The 23,467-nt window shown below is 42.8% G+C and overlaps 1 protein-coding gene across 2 annotated transcripts in view; it reads right to left on the minus strand.

The window, feature by feature from the left end:
- LOC138284925 (dipeptidyl peptidase 4-like) overlaps positions 1 to 23,467 on the minus strand; it is a 497,709-nt gene that overhangs the window by 364,715 nt on the left and 109,527 nt on the right. For both annotated transcript variants that reach the window (XM_069224254.1, XM_069224253.1), the window contains exon 5: positions 23,045 to 23,132. In XM_069224254.1, the coding sequence (XP_069080355.1) occupies positions 23,045 to 23,132 (88 nt within the window). The remainder of the gene's footprint in view (positions 1 to 23,044; positions 23,133 to 23,467) is intronic.

Below are 23,467 nucleotides of genomic sequence, written 5' to 3' on the forward strand. Positions count from 1 at the left end.
CACCCATCCCAGACACATTTTTCTTCTAGTCAAATCCCTAAAATAATAGCAGCCTAAATGGTCTCTATCAACAGACGACAAAAATATAATATTTTATTTCTTCAGGAGAGAAGGGACGGATTAGACCACTGGTTGGTGGTTTGTGGTACGTGTAAAAAATGTTAAATTACATAATATTCATTGCCCTTCAGGTGGCCGGTTGGTACTAGTTTCACTTGATTTTGTGAAGGAAGTCCTAACCCTTGAAACAACTGGCAATTGGCTACTCATATATGCTTGTGACTACTGTTGGAATTTGGATATTCACCCCAAAGTGCAGTTTTTGAGGATGAACTGAAGTAACTTGATTGTAATTATCTCCACCTGATATGACATTTTCCAACATAGATATTTCATATGGCAGGTGATTTTATTTATTTTTTTATTTAAAAACGTCACTTTGGTACCTTGAGTAGGTTATGCATGATCATCTGCTAATGTATGGAATACCAAATTCAGCTTTAGTTACAAGGGAATAGTTCCTGTAGAGCCAACAAAGTTCTAATTAAGCTCAATGTTTGCTTCTTCAGAGACTAAGGGCCTTTAATTATTTGGTGGTGGAAAAGGTACTCGGTCAGAAGGACCTTCAGTGTACAGATGGTATGCCATCTCCGCCTCACATCCACACCTCCAATGGCCCGACAGAGGAAGGGCCCATTGGGAATTCGCTATATGGCTACCCAACTAATTTAGATTGGTAAGAATATATCTGTTTTTCATTGCCCGTCACCCTCACAAAAAACCTGGTGGTAAGGGGCGCAAAAAAAAAATGTTCATTTGCTCCCGTTGCCATGGAAGATAACTCCCATGGCAAGGAGGGCATCGCTTTTTTTTAATTTATAAAAATTCACGATTTGGATTTTCTTTTTGACAATAAAAAAGCAAATGCAACTTTGCCATAAGTCTCAGTCGTACATGACAGAGCCGTACAACAAAGTTACAATACATTTGCAGGAACTGTCTTGATAGTGGTTCCTGTTTGTGCTTGAAATGTCTTCCGACCAGACGGACATTTCAGAATTTGATCATTGGTCCTCCACCAGGGGAGCGGAGTACATTACTTCATCATCCTGGTGGAAGTCGTCCCTAATGTCATATTATAAAGCAGACCTTAAGTGACTACTTAGCTGCACTTTTACATAAGTCACAGAAATATCTCTTATTGACTACTTATTTGTTTCATCAGATCAGTTTAAACTTCTAAAAGATTTCAAGGTGGTGGACCTTGGAATTAGCGACCACCATGAGTTCGACCTAACCTTAAGGGGACAATACACAAAAAAAGTCAGTTTTACAGCTGCACTTTGATAATAATCACAGAAAGCTAGTCACAATTTCCGAAGATAGTCTGCAGGAATTATTCAAAATCAAAAAGGAAAAGCTAGTGGTGCAACCTTTTAGCTCATTTGATGTAAAATGGTATAATCGGATTGTAAAAAGAGTTATAGATTGTTTTGAAAGCTGATTTTAAGCCTCACAACATCTATGGGACGAATATATTTAGGTCCCCATTTGGGTGGTGTGGTTAGGAGCTTTTAATTCTGAGAAAGGAACTTAATGGGATGTGTTGCAAATTCAACAAGACCAGGACTCATGCTGACAAATAAATATGTAACCAAAGAAATAAATTGCATGCAGTTCCTGTACAGCATAAACCAAAGATTTATTAGTATAACGGAGTGAAAATGCAAGTAGCAATATCCTGAGGGAAAACAAGCTCATTCTAGCTTCAGGTAAATAATCTCTGACAGGTCTCTTCGAGGGCTAAAGGGGCAATTATGTGCTATACAACAAATCAGAATTATATTGGATCTTTAGAACATTCCTTTACCAAAATCCAAGATTTTTTTTATAAGTTGTGTTATTCTCTGGATCCCCATTCAATGCTACTCCCGGCAGTAGGTATTATTCTGAGATAATTAGAACTATGAAAACCTCATTGGCAAGTAGGTATTATTGCTTAGATATTTAGAACTATGAAAAGCTAATTTGGAAGTTGCTCAGATGGTGTCTAGTTATATTATTTAATGCAGATCCTTTATGGTGGTCATAACAGTAAGCCCTTTCTTCAAAAAGGGTTACATCTAGTGGAATGATCTGGATTTCATGGCATGGTGCAATTCTTAAGCCAATCGATAAAAAAGGTAGAGTGATTCAGCAAATTACAGATTGATTTCTTTCATTTATAGCACACCTAAGATTTAAAACCCCTCTGAAACATCTTGAAAGTTGGTGTTTGGCTTTGCAATTATTCCAAGAGACCAAAGGGGTTTTAGGGAAACCTACTGCATAATTGACCACTGTATGGCTCTCTGGTTGGTGGCCAGGAGATCCATTGCAGTGGTTCGAAATATATGTTGCTTTTTTATGGATTACCAGACTGCTTTTGAACGCACAAATCTGAATCTATTATGGAACAAAATTAAGGATTGCAATGTTTCCCATATATTTGCTATTAATGATCCACCTGCTAAACTGTCCAAATTGAGAGCAGGTAGAGTTGAATGTGAATGCATTCTATTGAAAAAATCCTAGAATATGGTTTGCAAAAGTGGTGTTTTTTGGCCCCCTGCTTTTGAGCCTTTATTCTCAGACCTTCCCAGTTTTTTTACTGAAGGCAAATTTGTTGTCCTAGAAAATAGGAGAAGCTCATCTACTGTATCAAATATATACAAATAACCTAGTACTTGTGGACTACACTCCAGTAGCCTCACAAATAAAAATTAAAGACCTCAGTGAATATTGTGAAGCCAATAGATTAATAATAAACTAAAGAAGACTAAGACGCTGATCTTTGAAAAGCAGGCAAAGACGTTTGTCTGGTTTCTTAAGGGTGCTCTACTTGAACACTTTTCTGATAATTAGTAATGGGACAAGCATCTTGATAAATTATAAATATCCTAACTCTCTACAATAAACATGCTTCAGAGGTCTGACGTCCAATTTGGTAGCCTCTCAATTGATTCAATAAAAAAGCCTATTATAGGGAAATAAATACCTGAGACTCTCTGCAACACAGAGCTATTGGCTCTTGATTCCAGACTAAAAGCCTCCTTTAAAAATATCTTTTGCAATTCTGGCTAATACTCTGTCATGGACTTTAAGGCTACAGCTGGGCTTTTCTTGAGTTCTGGACATTTCTTGTTGACAAGGGCAAGATATAAATAACTAACTCTGATAAAAAATCTTTTATTACTTAATGTCAGAGTTTGTGTAAGTGAATAATGATTTTTTTTTGTATTTGGCATGTTTAAGATAAAGGTAATTGTGACCTAGTTGTAAGCTATTTGGTTCATTTCAATGATTGTCTCCATGGAGATTTGACATTGAAAAATATGTTTAAAGCTTTTTAATGATATTTAGGCCCTCATTATGACAGTGGCAGCCGCATTATGACTGTAGGCAGATTTCCGCCAGTAGCCTGGCAGAATTCCGTCAACGGTCATGGTGGCGGACGGTGGTAAGGTGGTCCCCAGAACCTATTTTGAGTGACCACAAGGAAGGGGACTGCTTGTTTTCCTAGGCACATCTGGGTGGGCACACAAGCTCTGCACAAGGGACAAAAGATTTACCCATCTTAAATTTTAAAAGTAAGGTAAGGAGCACTGTGGGATTATTTACAGTACTACAAACAGAAACTGCTGAAAAGTTATTAGGCTCGCCCCTGGGAACTCTTACATCATTGGTTAGGAAGGAGCCAGGAGTCACACTCTAGATATGGTCAACCATAAATGTGGCCCTCAAAGGCACTGTATGCAGAACACTTCTGGACCCGCGGAAGATCAGAGGAGGACTGAATCATGCTTGCTAATGTGAAAGGAGATCTGAAAAACTGGAACTACTCCCTCAATTACCCAAGACAAAAAAAGTAGACTTCAAGGATCAGTGGGCTGAACTCTGTGTGGAAACAGGGACATAACATGTTGAAGAACCACTTTTTCTCAATGATAAGTTGCCCAGTAACAATTGGACCTGCAATGGACCCTGTACAAGGTCTTTGCTGAATCACACACTGAAAAGCCACCCGAAGGCAAGGAGCCTCAGGTGAAGATACTGGCTACCTCCCTGCTGGGCCCATTAAGAATTTCCCACTAGGTCAGCTGGCAGAAACCTGAGTTTTCACCCATTGGCCTAGTGGGAAACAGCCTACAGCATTGTCTCTGGCTTGTAATTAAGCCGGCGGTAATGCTGTAGGATTCAGGTTGCACCAGCACCCTTACAATGTTCACTGTCTGCAAAGCAGACAGTGAGCTTTGCGGTGGTGCTGGGCATGGAGACACCTGCACTGCCTATGCTCTGCAGTGCAGGGGCTTCCCTGGAACCCCCTGCAAATGTTCTCCGCCAGCCTTTTCATGGTGGTGCCACGGCCACGAAATAGCTGGCGGAGGACAAAGTCGTAATCCCCAGGGCAGTACTGCTCACAGCGGTGCCCTGGTGGATTAGGACCACCGCAACTGCCAGACCGCCGAGATCTCTGATCCTGGTGGTGCTGGTGGTCCCACCGTGGTATGACCGCCTTAGTTAAAATATGGCGGTAGGACTGCCACGCTGGGGGAGGTCCGACATCCATCTGCAAATCTGGCAGTCTAGTGACCCGCAGACTCGTAATGGGGGCCTAAGTCCTTAAGTTGAAATCTTTACTATGCAAAGGTTTCAAAAGAATCCAAGCACTGCAATGCTGATGATGGGCACAAATTTGACATTTGCTGCTGAGTTTAATCTGCCAAAATCAACAGCTCGGCCAGGACATCACTAGATACCTATCTTACTTTGGTGAGACATTTCTGGCTACAGCTTGCTGAATTGCCCCACTGAAAGATTCTGACTTCCATTTGCATACTAAGTCCAAAGGTAAGATACTTCTACGGGCCATCCCACTTGGTGTATCTGACCTCAGGATCTATTGTGGTCAACCTCAAATTTCACCTTGCATCCTCAAACACAGACTGTCATTAGTGCATACTGCTTTTTGAATGTATTTTCACCAAACATTTAAAAAACTCATATCTCCAGTTACTTAATAGAAACTCTGGTTTTGGTATCACTTAGTTTATTTAAATCTACTCTACTTTCTCATTTGGTTTGAGATTTTGTTTGGTGTTTTGACTTTACTACTGTTTTGGCACTGCATAAATACGTTATGCATTGCCCCAAACTACACCTGTATGCCAGGATATTGAGCTTAGGTTAAATTAGTGATGTTTTGGGGTTCACCCTGGTGGGATAGTGTTATTATTCCATGAAATGCGAGTCCGCCTATCCCAAATAATAAGAACTTTTTCTTACAATGAGCAAAATGCAAAACCTACAGTAAGCAGTTTTCACATTACTGTGCACTGCCCCTTCTCAATCCATATGTTTTAGACTCAACCAACAGGATCTCCATGTATGTGAAATGCATGACCCGTAGAGCTAGGGTGTCAGAGTCCAACCATACATGCTTTTAAAAATTTCTGGGTAGCCATGTGATTCTGCTGTACACCTTCAATGGACTGTCTCCTATCAGCACCATTTGTAACTGGACAGTGGCATGTTTATGTCACAGGGCTAAACGTAACCATCTACTGGTGGGGTAGCACCTCCCAATCACAAAATACGTTACTAAGGGCCCACCCTAGGAAATTGAGACAGTTTAACTCCTACCCCTTAGAATGTCTAGATCTGCACACTAGTCAAATATCCCACTCTGCAGTGCCTTGATTCACAGGGCATCACAATTTATATAGAGACTATTTTCTACCTTTTGTGCCTTGGTCCTTTCTTTGCATCAGTCATGTTTGATCCATGAAATGCACAGTAGAGAATGGGAGAGAAAATTAACAGAAATAAGTGCATCCCTGTATAAATCAGTGCTATGTGTTCTTCTCAGATTGCCACATTACAGCCATCTTGCTCTACACATATGGTGCTCTTGGTCTGTCTGAATGTGCATACATTCCTTACACACACAGTATAATGTGTGCAAGCCTAATCATGTTTTTGAAACAGTGTAAAATAAAAGGCTTTCAAAATATGTCTACTCTGACATGTCCTAGATTGAAATATCTTTTTTGAGAGTCTGACCTTATCTGTGGTTTTATGATCTAATTTATGTGCTGACTTTGATTTGCCAACCAGTGTATGCATAGGCATTTTATAACATTCTTTGTCATCAATGATAAAGAAATAAAATAAATCTGTGGGATAGTGAATTACCTTATGTTGGAGGTACGCAACCAAAGTAATTTTCTTAGTTCAAAACAATTCTTAATGAGAAAACGTTGCTCAACCCCTGGTAGTTATGGTTTAAGAAGACATTCTTTTCCCCACAGAAACACCTGATTGGTTCAAGCAATCTAATAACATTAAAGAAACAATAGAATAACATTTCTAAACCAGTTCAGAAAAATCAAGATAATTTAAATAAGAAATATGACAAATAATTAAATAAGGTTAATGGAACTGGAGTTATGAATTTTCTAAATTTCTAGTCAATAAATGCCAAGAAAGCTCAATACCTCAATTAAAGTCAATGGTTGTGGTTGACTAGAGCAAGGTAACAATTGCAGGTCACATCAGTGACAATGTTTTACTTATTTCTAGAACCTCCTCCTATGGGGAGCAATTGGGTGTTGGACCTTGCTGGGGTCTCTGATAGTTAGATACATCAAGTCCAAGCTCCAGCTGAAGCCTTCACTTTTGTCACGACAAATCCAATCAGGTTATAGCTGGGATCTGTTTCTCCCAAGGGTACTTCTCTGCTGGGGAGAATATCCATCCTTATGCTGGTCCCTTGTTTGGATTTTTTCACTTTTTTGGTTCTCAGAAATATCCTGTGAGGCAAGGATGAAGTCAAGGAGCCCTCCATGCAATCAGATACTTCCATCTGGAGGTCCTGTGATCGGCTCAAACTTTTATGGAGAAAACTATGAGGTAGAAAAAAATGCTGATTTGCACTAAGTTGTACATTTCCTTGGGAGTATTTGTACTTCTCCTGGTCCTCCTCGTGGAAAAATATTACTAATGTCTATTATTAGTTCTGCATGGAAAAGCTTGGGGTGATCTCTCAAGCAGGGGCTGAGAGAAAGGTGGGGTCCCTAAATGCTTTTTCCCGTGCAATGTCTATGGGGATTTTGCATTTTTTTAACATAACTACACCCCTTACCGCTCAACAGGTTTACATCACATTTGGCAGAAAGGTACATTTTGGTCTATAAAGAGCCCTTTTAGTAATTCTGTGTAAATCTCTTCAGTAGATTGAGAGTTATTAAAACAATAAAAATATAGATATCAAGGGATACAGATCCTTTGTGGATCCACCCCAGGGGAAAAGCAAGGTCCTGATTGGCTGGCCACAACCTAACAGGAATGCTGGGAAGTTGCAGCTGCCATTTTCTTTCTCACTTAGGCTGGCAGAGGCAAACAAAAGGGGAAAAACACATAAAGGGTTACGATACAGGTATCCCGACTCCACAGGACACATGTAGGGGTCCCTTGGGGACCATTCACTGGTAAAGACCTGGCCACATTATTTTTGTAGGTCAAACCGCAGATCCGCTGTGTGGCACAGCGTGACCCCTCCTCCCCCAGTGTAAATCCACTACTGATCCACAGATCCAAAGCAGACTTAAAAACCAATACCCCTATTCACACACTAAACCCCCACCACAAACTGCCAAAGGCCATGGGCATGAGTTTGGGTACATACAGAGGGGTTGGCTTCAGGGCTGAAGGCAGTGGTTGTATCAACGTACGATAATTATATATTACTTTAAGGTAAACAAAACATAGAAATTAATCGAGAAAACCAAAGGTTAAAGGGATGTTCTAGTTAGGCTGACGTTTTACCCACAAAAACCATATAAACTAATCAGTTATAGTTATATGTGGAGAGAGACAGATAGATAGATAGATAGATAGATAGATAGATAGATAGATAGATAGATAGATAGATAGATAGATAGATAGATAGATATAGATAGATAGATAGATAGATAGATTTGATGTTCCTGGCAAAATTACAAATTCAACAGAATGGTAAGGTCATGTTCTTTACCTCCCCAAGTGAAGCTGAGAACTGGTGGACTCCATTCTAGATAAAGTGGCAAAACAGCCCCGAGTGGCACACAATAGGGAAGGAGTCCAAGCCGGCAATCGGCGTGCCCGCTGAAGCATACAATACCAATGAAGGCGGCATGATTGTGGTTTGCTCTAATGCCACAATGGTGGACCTGACACCTGTGAATCATGCCTAGGAGAGTGGAGCGGATCTTCCTGAGTGACAGTATGGAACTGGGCTAATCTTGCTGGCTCCTGGTGTGGATTACAGGGCCAAGGGGTTGAGTCCAGGCCGATGATTCTAGATTTTGGTGATACCTCTCGGAATCCTGAGGCTGGGTGAGAAATGTGTATCGCCTGGACTGTTAGCTCTGAGTGTGCTGGTATTGTACTGAACTTGATCACTGAATGTATGCTATGGCTAAATGGATGGAACAGGTATTATTGCAGGCATGGGGCTGACAGGGGGATATAAGAGGACAGGTCTGGACTGAAGCTGAACCTCAACTATGGAAAATGGCTTGCGGTAAGCGGAGAGGGCTTCTATCCCTGGAGTAGGGTTAGAGTGTCTATTGGGCTTTGACACTCTGGTGGGATGGTAGGCTGTCTGAAACTTGCATATGGGGAAGTTAAGGCTGAGGCCTTACAAAAGAGGATGGGGCACTGGATGCTGCTTGGTGGCCTGCCAATTGCAGGCCCTGGTTGTTTAGGTTCACTACTTGCAGGTAGGGTTACATGTTTTGTTGTTCAACTACAGGGAAAGGAGTTCGCTCTACGACATGCTGACAGATGGAACACTAAGTACCAGCACAAAATCGGTAGTTAGGTGTGATGATGAATGATTGGTGGGAGGATGAGGTATAAGTCTCTGGATGGATCCTAAATGGAAATTCCTAACATGGAGCGTGCAGGGCTTGGGCCAGGTGATTAAGGGACAGAAAGTGTACACCTACATGTGCCGCTAAGGGGATTTCCATAGCGTTTTTGCAAGAAATGTGTATGGGGGGATTACATCAGATGGAGGGGGCAATTGTTTGGGGCCTTGTATTCAGGATATGCATTGTGGCCTTGATATTGGTGGCCCCGGGAGTGCCTTTTGTGCAAGAGGAGTAAAGTGGATGTGGAGGGATGGTATGTGGTTCTATTCGGTCCACTGGATACTAGGGAGAACTGTTTTATAAATGTGTATGTTCCCAAAGTGGATAATGCTGGGTTTTATGGCTCTGTGGTGGATGCTGCAGCACCTTCATTTGGGCACAGGGATTATAATGGCAGGAGATCCCAACTGAGTACTTGATGAAAGGCTGGACTATGCTCCCCAGCAAGCTGATACTAAAGCAATCACGACTAAGGATATGCGTGGGCTGGGTTTGCATGATGTATGGAAGGACCGCCATGCTGGGGAGCAGACCTATCCCTGTTACACTTCTGCGATGGTGACGCATAGCAGGCTGGACTTTTGTCTGGGGGTACAGTCCATGATCTGGGGGAGATTACATATCTGTCACGGTACTTGTTCGACCATTCCCGACTGCTGGTCACTTATGTTGTGACAAGGAGGAGCCCTGTAATCCCACTATGGAGACTTAGGGTGGATGTATTGTCGGGTCTGGTATTTGTGCATGGTGTCAGGGAGGTGGTTGAATATTATTTTGATGAAAACTGGAACAGCACTGATCGCAGGGTCACTCAATGTGATGCCAGGAAGGTGGTTTTGAGGAGGGAGTGATAACATATGGTGTCAGGCAGGAGAAATTATTTAGTGGCCTGTAGGGAATCCTGAAAAGATGTTGGAATGGAAGGAATGCAGAGGGGAAGAATTTGAGACGTGGGATAGACTGGATAGGATAGACTGGAGAAATTTCAGCTTCATACAGAGGGGAATAAGGCAAGCAGGATGCTAGCTAAGCTCCTTATAAACAAGGTCCCCAGGGTCCCCGTTACTGGAGTTAGAGATGCGAATGGGATGGGTGTACTCAAAGTACACACTCAACAAGGGATCAAGAATGTTTTCATTGCGCATCTGTGGGTAGGTGTGTATGATTTAACCTAGTGAGTCCAAATGGGGAGAAGGTGAATTATCTGGCCATAATGCAGTGAATCAGACTTTCAGATGAAGATTGGGAGGATCTGAATGCCTCTATTGATAGGGTTGAAGTATTGGCAACAATAAGGGCTCTGAATACTGCAAAGGCCCAGCTGGGGATGGCATAGCAGCCGAATGTTATCAGTTCAAAGCTGGGGAGCTCACGGATCGCCTTCTAGCTATTTACAATGTAGCCTACAATTGTGGCGTGCTGCCAGAATCAATGAGGAGTGCAATTATTCTGATGCTGCCAAAACCTGACAAAGACACAACTAAGGTGGCATCTTACCACCCGCTCTTGATGCTGAACGTTGATGTAAAGATCTTGAGTAAATTCTTGGTATACCAACTGTTACCTCATTTGCCATCATTGGTGCATGATGACCAATACGACTTTATCCCCCATCTTATGTAATATACAACGCCTCTTATTGATCCTGCATGCACCGTTATTGGCGGAGGAATGTTATGCATTGGAGATACTGAAAATCAAGCAGGCATTCTATTCTGTGGCATGGGGTTATTTGTGACAGGTACTAAACACCGGGGTAGGGGACTCTAACCTTTGGTGGCTGCATCTGCTACAAAGTGACCCGTTAACAAGGGTATGTATTGGAGGTATGGTGTTGGAAAGATTCTTCCTCGATAGGGGTACCAAGCAGGGCTCCCCACTATCATTGTTGCTATTTGCACTGGCAATTAAACCACTAAAATGCAGTTTGCGGACAGTGTTGCATAGCTGGGGAGTGACAGTAGTCTCAACCATGCATGTGGCCTCCCTGTATGCAGATGATGCAATGGTATATTTGTGTTAGCCCGAATATTGGGTTCCTATAATGGTGGCCACGCTGGTAGAATGTGGGGAGATGTCTGGGTTGTGCACGAACCAGGTGAAATCCAAATTGTTCCCAATGGGTGCAATGACGGGGTTGTCGTTGAGTGGGCTCCTGAGGGCTGGTATCCCTTGGGAGCTGAACAGTGTAAGATTCCTCGGAATTTATGTGACGAGGGACCTGGAGACATTTCACTGACTTAATATGGGCAGAGTGATGGTGGGTCTCAGGTATCCGGTCCACTTCTGGAACACCCTGTGGCTCTCCCTAATGGGTAAAATAGCCTTGGTGAAAATGAACATCTTGCCCCAGTGTCTCTACATTTTGTATGATTTACCCAATCATAGGATCTGGACAGTCTTCTTGTGGAACTGTTGTGGACCACTGGGAGAACGAGAGTGGGGCTTGCCACACTCAAACGGAGCTGGAGGAGGGATAGTATTGAGGTACCCCATATGGAGCTTTAAAATCTCTCTATAGCATGTGTACACTGGCTGAATGAGGTGGGTAACTGGGAAAAGAGATGACTAGATGGTACAGATGGGAAGTCATCCCTGCCTGAGCTTCTACTGATGGGAACGGGTGTCCCTTGCTCAGTACCATTTGTTGTGGAACAGGCTTGCCGAGTGTGGAAGCGGGTGGTCCAGAAAGTCTTGGGGCAGGCGCTGTGTGCAAATTGCATTGCAGATGGTGGTGGAGCAGTGGAATGCAGGGGGCTACTAGATGTTGTGGGACTTATACCCCAATGACAGATTTGTCACTTTGATGGATGCTACAGCTACTTTCGGTTTAGGGGCAAGGCAATTCTTGCAATTTGCCAAGATGGCCGCCATCACAAGACATCTAAGGCCTTTATTCCAGAGGTGCTGCAGGAGTCTCAGAAACTGGATGCTTTGCTGAACCTGGCTGGAGCGTGGCGGTTGGTGCGACAAATTTATACGGCAGTGTAAGAAGACACGCAAGCACCTGCATTGGCAGTTGAAAATAAGTGGCATGAGGTGAAGGGAGAGCAGGTTATGGACCCCAAATGGGAGGCCATACATGAAGGGATGATGGAGGAATCTACTAATGCCTGTTTCAAGCTAATCGAATATATAATTTGAGCATCAGGTGTATCTGGCCCCTAAACTTCTACAAGCTATTTATCCAGGGCGCCCGTCCTCCTGTGCATGCTGTTCCATGGTGGATGCTGATTTTCAGCATATGGTGTGGGAATGCCCAATTGTCAGGGATTACTGGTGTGCAGTGGTAGCCAGGCTGGAGAGGGCCTCTGGGTGGTCACTCTCTTTGGATCTGAAATTATGTCTCTTGGGAATGGTCCCAAATCACGAGAAAAAGTATCTCAGCAGGAAGTTTTTGTTACTGTGGCTGGTGCTGGTTAGACGTAGGATTCCTAATAAGTGGATGTCAAGGGATGCGCTCAGACTTCTGGACTGGTTGCAGTATATGGCAAAGTGGGCAGCTGCAGAAGAATGGCACATGCGATAATAAGTTGTTTGATGATATGCAAGCATGGAAGGCTATGCTTGCTGAATCTCTTGAAATGGAGGTGCAAGGCTCCCTTGAGGAGGTGGGCTCTAGGGGTATGAAAGAGGTGAGTGGGACTGTGGAGCTGGCCCATAGCCGAGATGGGGGGTCAGAATGTGGCCTACCATGGAGATTTGGAGAGGTCAGCCTCAAAAACTAACATTCTAGCTGGTACCCATTGTATTAAAATGGTTCTTGTGCTTTGATGTCATGTTGGTATTGTGACCTAGATAAAGCACAATGGGGTGGGGAGTGGGCAATGATTGGGCTTCCTTGTTTTCGAGATGAATAATTACATGTAATATGGCACCACGTGTAGATGGCTGAAAATTGGTAGTTTTCAATTATAAATACCATGAAAAAATAAAAATAGATATCTACTTGCATACAAAAGGTATGCGCAATACCAGCTCCAACATATGTTCATCTGCTTCACAAAGTCATGAGGTGAATTTCAGTAATGGAGTGCGTCTCAGTGAGGTAGATGTGCAGATTCAAAGTTTCTGCACAACATATTCACCTCCATGTATTTAGAGGAAGAATATTACACAGTTGACATAAGCGGACAGAGAGCAAAAATTGTTTATAACATTAGCTCAATCATCTGGATTTGCATGATATTTTCACATTATATTTCATGAAGGCCTAAACATATTTAAACATGCTGAAAATGGCATGAGATTAAAATTATCCTGTCTCACTCACACATTGCTTTGAAGGGGACACAGCACTAGAATGTTCTTCTCCTGAGCAACATATGTCCACATTTTTACAAAGCTTACAAATTCCACACCTTGAAAAGGTGGCATAGTCTTCTCAGATTTACGGAACTCCAAGCATTACATATAACGTAGTGGAAAGAGCACTCCTCTACAAACATGTCAGATGTCTCATCTGCAGTGTTTACATTTCCAGCGATTATAAGAATTTGTAAAACTGTGGACAGGATGTCGGCCATGTTTTTGATGGCGTGCCTTGTCTGGCAAACTTCAAATATTGCCCTTTGCAGGCCTGTGAAAATGGTTTTCTGGATGAGTTTTCCTGTAAAATAATCTTTTTTTGCCTTAGAATGCTGTATGAAAATGTAATTTCTGAGGGATTGTTCCTGCAAAAATTATAGTTGCTGGATTTTTCCTTGCAGTTTCTTTGGGTCGGCAAGAGCTATTGGTTTTGCCAATGCTTGTTTAATTTTGAAACATCCACAATGGCTGTTGAATTTGTAAACATGCAAGTATCACCTACCCTGTAGAACTTGAGAAAGGAATGGGAGCTCTATTTCTACTGTGAGAAGAGGCCTCTTTTTTCATGGGTATCCCCCACTTTTTGCCTGGTATTTGATGTAGTCTTAAGGGGGCATATTTAGGAGCACCTAGTGCTACTGGAGTGTCACTTTTAGTGACGCTTCAGTGGTGCACTGCACTGTATTTACATGGTGGTGTTAAGTGTAGAAGGGGCATGCAATGGGTGTTGCTATGGGCGTGCCACAGCAACACCCGTTGCATTTTGATGCTGCCCCAGATCTACGAGTTTTCGTAAACCTGAGGCAGCGCCAAATTCTAACGCCACCCTAGGGGTGGCGTTAGCAGGGCAAAACAAGGAGAAATGCTTTTATTTCTCCAAATTTTTTGCTCTTTCTATGTGTGCTGCATTTTGCAGCACACATAGAAAGTACAAAATGCAGTTTAAGATTGTTTTTGTGCAGGAAGGTGCTCCTTCCTGCACAAAAACAATCTCCCCCCAACGCAGCCATCCTTGCACTATGGTGCAAGGGTTGCTGCATTGGCACACAGCAGCAAATTCAGCGCCGGGGGAAACACAGAGGTACGCCGTATTCTATGAAATATGGCGCATCCTTGTGTTGTGAAAATGATGGCACGCAAAGCTGCCAAATTTGGTGCAGCAACGCGCACCGTCATTTTCCCTTAAATCTGGCCCAAAGTTTTTAGTGCCCACGGCCCCTGTTAACTAGATTCCCTGGGCCAGATCTCTTTCCCTAAAAATGTTGTGGTGCATTGGCACAATTGGCAAAACCTTTAGCTGATAAGTCCTGAGTAAATGGTACTTAGGTACCCAGGACATGGAGTACAAAGGGCAGGCCCGTGAGATTGTACCACCCTCTAGGGCCATGCATTCGGAAGCACCCAGCACTGCCATTGCAGGCTGTGTTCTGAAGCAATCCTAAAAGGTAAACTCAACATGGCACACAGCCTGTGTGCTCTGTCCACTCCTCACTGAATGCACTATAGGTAAGTCACCCTTCTGCCAGGGCTTCCAGCCCAAAGGCACGGTGCACTATATTGTGTGTGAGGGCAGGGATGCATGAGCAATATGCCCCTACTGTGTCTTTGCCAAACCTGGGACATAGTAAGTGAACAGGGCAGCCATTTTATATCTGTGCTGGACCTTGGTCAGTACGAGTTTCACAGCTACATGATGGCTACTATGAACCCAGGGTTGTTTAGTATCAGACAACTCAGAATGATAAAACCAAACTGGTACCAGAATTGGATTTATTACAAAAAGTACCCAGCGTCACCTTAGAGGTACTCCCTGTGAAAGCTAACTAACCTGGCATGGTTGCTGGCCGGTCACAACCAGCCTGCCACCACCAGACCTCCATGGGGAGAGAGATCCTGTTCTCCAGCTCTTTGGGTCCTAGAACACTGGGTGGAGGTGCAAACACCCCCCGACCTCCACACCCTCAAGAATGTGCACTGCCCTGCTAGCGAGCTTCAAATTCAAAGAGATTCCCATCCTTGAAACTCGACCCCCACACCTGCTGCTATCAGCAGATGGCCACCCCCATTGCAAACTCCCACTTTTAGCAGGAGCAACAGCGTGAAACACGAGGAGTGGTCAGCCCCAGCTTCCACCACCCCTAAGGTGTTGCATGCAAGTTGACCTCTCCATTTCATTTTCCTCCATCTTTCATGGAAGGAACATAGCCAACCAGGTGGAGGGAAGTGACCTCTGCCAATAGGAAGTGGTCACTAAGTGGGTGTAGCCTCCCTAAGGTAGTACTACCCTAAATGCCCACTAAATACAGTATTTAGTGGGCATTACTAGACCAGGAAATCAGATTCAAAGGACAAAAGAAGACCAGCAACAAAGAATAACCAAGGCTCGAGAACTGAAGTCCTACTGTACAAAGAAGAGGTGCCAAACCCTGCCTGCTGCACCCTGGATTCAACAATCGCCGCTGGGGGGTGTCTTGGACACTGGACAAACTCTACAAACCTCCACACATAGAAAATCGTCCAATATCTCCCTCCAAGTGTGAAGGCATCGCTCTCCTGCAACAAAGATCAAAGACCCAGTGAAGGCCACTTCCTTGATCGGCTGCTGACCAAGGAACCGGTCACCGCAGCAAGACCAAACTCTACCCAACCAACGGTAAGGACAAATCTGTAAGTGTGCCAAGTTTGGTGACACTGTAACCTCCAGTGGCCAAACTGGATAATGGTGCTAGGTACTAGTCACATAACATCGGACACCCAGAAGGACAGTTCACTCCGGACTGAAAAAGGACCAGGAGGAAGGCCCAGTCAAGGGACTTCAGAAAACACCTGGACCTCCCATAAGAGTGCCCCTGCTGACCTGCAAGCAACCCTCAACGCGACCTATCTCCTGCTTCTAAGAGCACCTTTGCGTACATCTCCTGGCTCACTGATTTGCTCTGCACCCGGCTGCCCAAAGGCCCTGCACCAAAGGACCAGCTGTGACCTAAAGGTCCCCCACACCTTGCAACCTCGACACTCTAAGGGGACCCACCGGACTTACCTTCAAGTCAACGTGTTCAATGCTATACCGAGTTGTCAACCACTGTAGCCTAGCAGCAGCTCCAATTACTTTCTGCAGCTGCCCCCGTCGAAACCGGGAGCTAACGGAACTTCATCAGCTGGACCACAGGGCCCATCAACGACCTCAACATGCCTGTAAAAGGAGACATTGGTAATTGTGTTGCCTAATTTTATATTTATTTTTAAAATATTTCTCCCATTGATTCCTATGGTTGTAATTGCGCACAGAACTGAGACATTTTCCAAAACTTTAAAAATATCTTAACTAAAAAAGTACTTAACCAATTTTGATGATCTTGGTCTTAAAAATGTTACAAAAATTTGAAGCATTTTTGTAAGTTGGTCTCGAGTTATTCTTTTGAGTGTGTCTCTTGGTTTATTGATACGGTGAGTACAACAAACACTTTGCACTTTTCCAAGTTTAGCCTAACTGCTCAACCAAGCTACCATACAAATTAGAGCATTAGGAGGTCAAGGTTTTACCTCTTTAAACCAATGTGTGGTTGCTTGGACCACCTGCACAGTGTGCCTAGTTTAGCACACTACATAGAGGGCCAGCCTTCTACATCTACAATAGGGACGTTTGTATAATCTACTTCTCTTGAAAAACGCTCTTAAGTTACATCCCACTCAACCTGAACAGAACTCCACTGCTCAGCAACTAGGCTTACATTTGGTACAGGACACTTCTTGAAGATTCTGTGGAAACTTTGTGCAACTGTTCGCGCCTAGCACAGATCACCAGATTCAGTGTTTTTCTGGGCAATGTTACCACCAACAATTTACTACTCACACTATATCACTCCTTTCAAAGTCTAGCAATTGCCAGAGGAAGAACAGATGGTGAACACCTTTAAAAGTCCAACCATGTGAAAACAGGCTGTTTTGGCCCAGGAAAATTAATTTTTTTTAAACTGTGGCCATGAAAGCTAACCCACTCCTAAGAATATAGATTGTTTATGAATGCAGAAAATGAAGAAAGCAGTTTAGTTTACCTGGGAGACTATATGTAATGCTTTGTTGACAAAATGGTATTAAAAACATCAACGTAAGAAGGTATTTCAAATACAAATTTGAACCTTAATCTGATATCATGAATCATAGTTTAATAACCTCACAATAGTTGTTTAAAGAACTTGCAGTTTAGAGCTCTTGGCTTACACCTGTTCATTGTGTGCTGTGCTTTTCTACTGCTGTCATAGGCAGTGCAGGGGCTTCCCCTGTCAACACCCTTGAAATGTGCACTGTCTGCTATGGCACACAGTGTGCATTCTTTCATGGGCACTGCAAGGGCCCCCCCCGTTAGCACCCTTGGAATGCACACTGTCTGCTATGGCACACATACACTGAGGGTGCTGCTGTGCGATGGCACTGGCCTTGGCCCCAGAGGCCAGTGCTGCTGGACTGTTTCTGCTCGGCTGACGGGTGGGAATGTTGTAATATGACTTTTCTGCCTGTCAGCCTGGTGAAAAGATCGTAGTACAACTGTGGCTTAGTGGCCGCTTCCCCGCCACTGTTTTGGAGTTCAGGTGATTCAGCATCCGAACTCGTAACATGGCCCTTAGGCAGCATTTCCAGCAACCTCAGATTAAATTTATTTTCTCTTTACTGATGAAGGACGAAATCTAGAAAGGAATGCATGTGTCTAGAAATATACCTCACTATCTGACCCAACTGTGGTGAAAACCTACAGTCAGGTTTGAAGTAAGCACTAATTGTGTACCACGAAGGGGCAAACTGCTTGGATGTGAGGCTGTGTGCTGCCAACCCTCCTTTTTTATATTACAGTTAGTTAATATTTAGAAATGTTTGTCTACTGATCACAGTGCCACTTCAATACCTTGCATTTTGCTTCTGATTATATACACATGATGATCAAATATGACATGAACCATATATGGTGATGTTCAGAGTTTAATATGCGAGTTATTACCATTATTGAGAGGGGCACATTATGATTTACTCAAGGTTTCACCTCTAATGAGTCATGGCGCCTCCCCATGCCCCAAAAATTGTACTGATGACATATTACAAAAGACCAATTTCCCATCAAGTATGAAGCATTTCATGGAAATAACTTTCTACTTTGAGAAAATCAGGATTCAGAGATCTTCTTATGACGTTTTGTCATTAAGATGTCCCATTACTTCCTCTAAGTACACTTTTCTAGACCATAATACAGTATTGCAGTATTTATCTGATGGTTTCACAATTATGTAGTGATTTCATCAATTTACATAATTTAGTGTCTCTGATAAGCTTCAATCTCTGTTTATGAAACCTGACATTAAAAATGTTCAGGTATTTCACTACTAGGGGGCTAATTTAGAAGCCAGCGGAGGGTTACCAAAATCTAAATCCCATTATCTTCAATGGGATTTAAATTTTGGCGGATGGAATATCCGTTATGGTTGTGAAGGAGTAGCCCATCCACCAACTTCTAAATCAGGTCCTAAGTCATTAAAGTTGCCCCTTAGCATCAGTCATATTTATGGCAGATATGTTGATTTAGGTTTAAAATTGGTATTGGAATTATCAGATGTATATACATAGAGAGCAAAGACTTGGGGCCTGATTTAGAGTTTGGCTGATGGGTTACTCCGTCACAAACATGACGGATATCCCGTCCACTATATTGCAATTCCCATAGGACATTTTGGGTTCGTAATATGATGGAAGGGATATCTGTCACATTTGACATTTAGAATCACTTTATATAGTGGATCCCAATACTTTCGAACTAAAAGGACTGAAAAAGGATGAAAAGCTGTATGTCTTTCTGGGAGATTAAGGAATGTATTTAGGCTTGATTATGACATCTTTATAATATAATACTACCTATTATTTGCCTATAACCAGTCAACCCTACATCACACATGGCCAAAGGCTGTGCGTGGTGCAGGGTTTGGAGCTTAAAGTGGGCAACATTAAGTATATATATTTGGGGGGGGCATAGGCTCCCTTGGGCCCTGGGGACCACTACCTCCACGGGGCTATCTAATACAAATTGTTGGGGGGCCATGCAGACCCCCCGGGCCTCAAGGACCACTGGCTCCCCGGGTCTAACTAAATAAAATTGTTGGGGTGTCATACAAAACCCCCACACCCATGGGTCTCCATCTCCCTGGGGAAACAAATTAAAAATAGTTAGGGGGGCCACACAGATGCCCAGGCCCTGGGGACCACCACCACCCCATGACTGCATACCATACTTTTTACGGGGGCTGAGCAGAATGCCCTGGGACCAGGAACCACCATCTCCCCAGGGCAATCTTAAATACACATATGGGGGACTGCACTGACCCCCTGGGTCCTGAGAACCACCCACTTTCCAAACAACATAAAAATAATATATGGGAAATATATGAGGAGCGCACAGACACCCCTGGGCCCCAGGAACCCCCACTTTCTCAAGGTTACATTAAATAAATATAAGTAGGGGGTTAGGCATTGCTCCAAATGAAGGGTGCTGCTGAAAATAGCCGATCCCTGTGTGCGAGAGCAATCGTTTTATCTCTTTCCCTGCCTACATGCCTGCATGTCCAGCTAGGGTGACCATTTTCAAAGCTCCCGCTTGCTGAAAGCAGATTGTTTGCTTTTGCTTTGCAGGAGCTGAGATAGCTCCCGCCAAGCAAAAGCAAAAGCCTCTTCCTGAGGGTAGGCACTTCAGGAAGTAGCAGAAGCTGGCCCTTGGAGGTGGCAGTCCCCAGGTCCTTATATGGCTCAAGGAGGGGGGCCTCCCCTCCTATGGTATGCATGGTCCAGCCCCTATGAAGAAGGTGGTCCCTGGGGCCGTATATCGCCTGGGAGGGGGGAGGACCCCTCCCTTTTTTTAAATTTGAAAAGCCCTGGGGAGTCGGTGGTCCCAGGGCATGGGGAGGGGGGTCTGTGTAGCCCCCTGCATCTTTTCACAATTCTTTAGCCCCGGAGAGGTGGTGGTCCCCGGAGCCAGAGGTGGGGTTCACGGGGCCCCCGCATAGTTTCAAATTGTAGCCTCAGGGAGGTGGTGGTTCCCGGGGCTTTTAATAGCCCTAGGTAGGGTGTCCTGTGCCCACGCTAAATAATTACTTTCCGCATGCTCCCAGGACCTGGCCCACATGAAGGCGAAATTAATTAGAAGTGTTTTTTTCTTTAAAAATGTCGGTAAAAATCTGCTAATCCATCTGCTGATTTTTCTGATTTTTTTTTTTAATTGCTTTTTAGTCCTGAAGGGGTCAGAGCGGGACACCTGGACCAAGGCTAGGGGCCAAGGGTATTCCTACCTTTGACCCTTTTCTTTTTTTGTCATTATTTTTTTGGCTGCCAACACTTCCTAGTTGAAGTGTTGGCAGCCAATCAGATCGCAGCATGAGATCTCTGGGATCCATGGATCCTTCGCATCCCTAGATATCTATATTATTTAACCATTAATATCGCCAAAACTACTGAACGGATTTGCACCACATCACCAAAAGCATGATCTGCACACCAAGATCTAGGTTCCTGCCAAATGTGGTGTAATACCATTGAGAGGTTCGGCCTGCAGCCATGTCTAAACATGCTAAACACACTGTTTTGACGCTCCTTTTTCTCGGCCCCCACTTGATGGATCATCCCGAAATTTTTCAAAAGCAACAAAACCCTACAGGGCACTTTTTTGGGAAAATTTCTTGATGATTCGTCAAATGGTGCCAAAGATATAGGCAAGTCAAAAAATGCTGTTCCTATGGAAACTGGGTCCTAATTATAAATACCCACTGGTGACTGCCAGTGTGTGATATATATACATATATCACACACTGGCAGTCACCAGTAGGTATTATTATATATATATATTATATATATATATATATATATATATATATATATATATGACCAAGTGGCAGTCATCTCTAGGTAGTTATAGTTAGGACCTAGTTTCTATAGAAAAGGCGTTTTTTGCTTTTTTGTTTTGCTAATAACTTTGGCACTGTTTGATGAACCTTCATGAAATGTTCAAAACTTATGCTTTGCTAAGTTCAGCTATTACTATAACTGCTGAAGTTTTTGTGCGAGTAAATTCAGAACCTAACTATAACATCCTTGTAACCTTTGTTTTTTTCAGTTAAAAAAATATATATATATATATAAATATATATGTATGTACATGAAGCATATTGAATGTGATAGTTGATACCACTTGTCATGAGCCGTGCATTCAGGCCCACTTTTGGTTTGCACAAAGGCATCTTAAAAAATCACATTGTTAGTCATCACCCTAATGTTTACTATTTAACAACACCTAAATTTCACCTTCTCACAATGTATTGCATTGCAACATTTGCATAGGGCATCATATTACTGGCAAGGCCATGCAGCTCTTGTCTTGAGGTGTTGGTTAGGAAGGTCCCCAGTTTGTCAAACATGATTGGTGTTGTGTATGTTTCTAGTGTGACCTATGTGGAAAGAATTTGGAGTACCGTGAGGACTAGAGGAAAGCCTCAATAAAGATGTGAGCTCAGTGTACCGCTTTCATGTGGCAGTGATATAGAAGATGGATAAAGCCAAGCCTAAAATAATATACTGTATGGCCTCCATATTGGGCCTACTGTCAATTTCAGGGTGACCCTTTTTAGAGAGGCAGTCCTTTTGGGGTGTGGGGGTAATATGTGTGGCAATAAACTCTTGGAAGATACAGATAGCTGTGAATGAGTCCTATTTTTGATGCCCGAGATTTTCAAGGCTGGTTCAAGTGATGTGGAATTTTTGCAATTTTCTGGATTTGAGGATGGTCAGTAAAGGGACAGTCTAGATTTGAGGATCCTTCTTGGGTGGTAGGCGCTCTGTATCGAGAAAAATTGTGCCACCATATGATATTAGGGGAACACAAGCACAGTAGTTCATTTAGCTTTTTCTGTCTGAACAAAAAATGATATTTCCCGTAGGAAAGTAAAATAACTTGAAGTTTAGTAACCGATAATGCAGCTTTCACAAGTATACAAATGTGCAAATAATTACATATATGTACATTTAGTAGGGTAAATATCATAATGTTGCAGAAAATAGGTGAAAAAGAATCTGAACAGAACATAAGATAAGGTTACATTCCATATGTAATTTAAAACTCTAAATGAACATAATGTACACCTATCCATTTTGTGCTCAGTCACTGTTTATGCAAGTGGAATTACACTCCGCTCAGTTCCTTGCAATTGAGTTAAGGCAAAGACTGCAAGAAAGTAAACTGTTTGTGTCTTTGATTTTCGCGCGCGAATGCTTGTGGAGAGACACATCCACTGAGGCTCAATATAATTTGGATGTTATTCCACACTAACCTCCAGGAATGCCTAATTGAGGAAGTACGCATATTGTTATGAACAGCACCTACTTCCATGTCAGTAGTTTGTCACACCTGAGATATATGTAGTTTCAGAGGTATTGAAACCAATATTAGATGAATGATTTAATGTCGACAAATGCAGCTCAGCACATCACCTGTTACAATCTGAGGCCTAGGTCTCTGGAATCAGCCTTCTGATTTTAACGATACACATTCATGATTACTGTGTATTTAGTGTTAAACTAAAATCACTTTGATAACTATTTAGCTAGTTGGTATGCGTGGTATTTATCTCCCTGTGTTATATTTATCCATCTGTACTGTGGAAATCTTTATGCTAGATGTGTTCCCCTTCGAAGCACACAACATAATAGTGGTTCCTGGTAAATGTGTATAGACACTTAGATTCATGTTCTTAACTTACCACGTGTTGCTAGTAGAGCCACTGGAACAGCAATGATGACAATGGCAACAACACCAACAAGTAAACCGAGCAGCCATTTTGCATATGTCTGCAGGACAGGGTTTGAGAAATGCAAACAAGTTAGGAACAATGAATGCAATGAATAAGAGAGTATACATTTACGGTGGTCGATTGGTTTACATATTAAGGCTCATGTTCACATTTTTCTGTTTAATTATATTTATTATTAAAATCATACAGCATTTCATACCAACAATTAAGTTCAATGGTGCTGATTAAATCAAAAACAACACTAGCACTATTAGGTAAGGTCAATTCCTTAAGTACATGAATTATATTGGGTAATTTCCAGGGAGTTAAAAACTATGAAAAATATTTTGCAGCTACTGAATCAAATCCATTATTATATAACATGCGTTGGAC

Source organism: Pleurodeles waltl, chromosome 3_1 (genome assembly GCF_031143425.1).
Source record: "Pleurodeles waltl isolate 20211129_DDA chromosome 3_1, aPleWal1.hap1.20221129, whole genome shotgun sequence".
Taxonomy (NCBI): Eukaryota; Metazoa; Chordata; class Amphibia; order Caudata; family Salamandridae; genus Pleurodeles; species Pleurodeles waltl.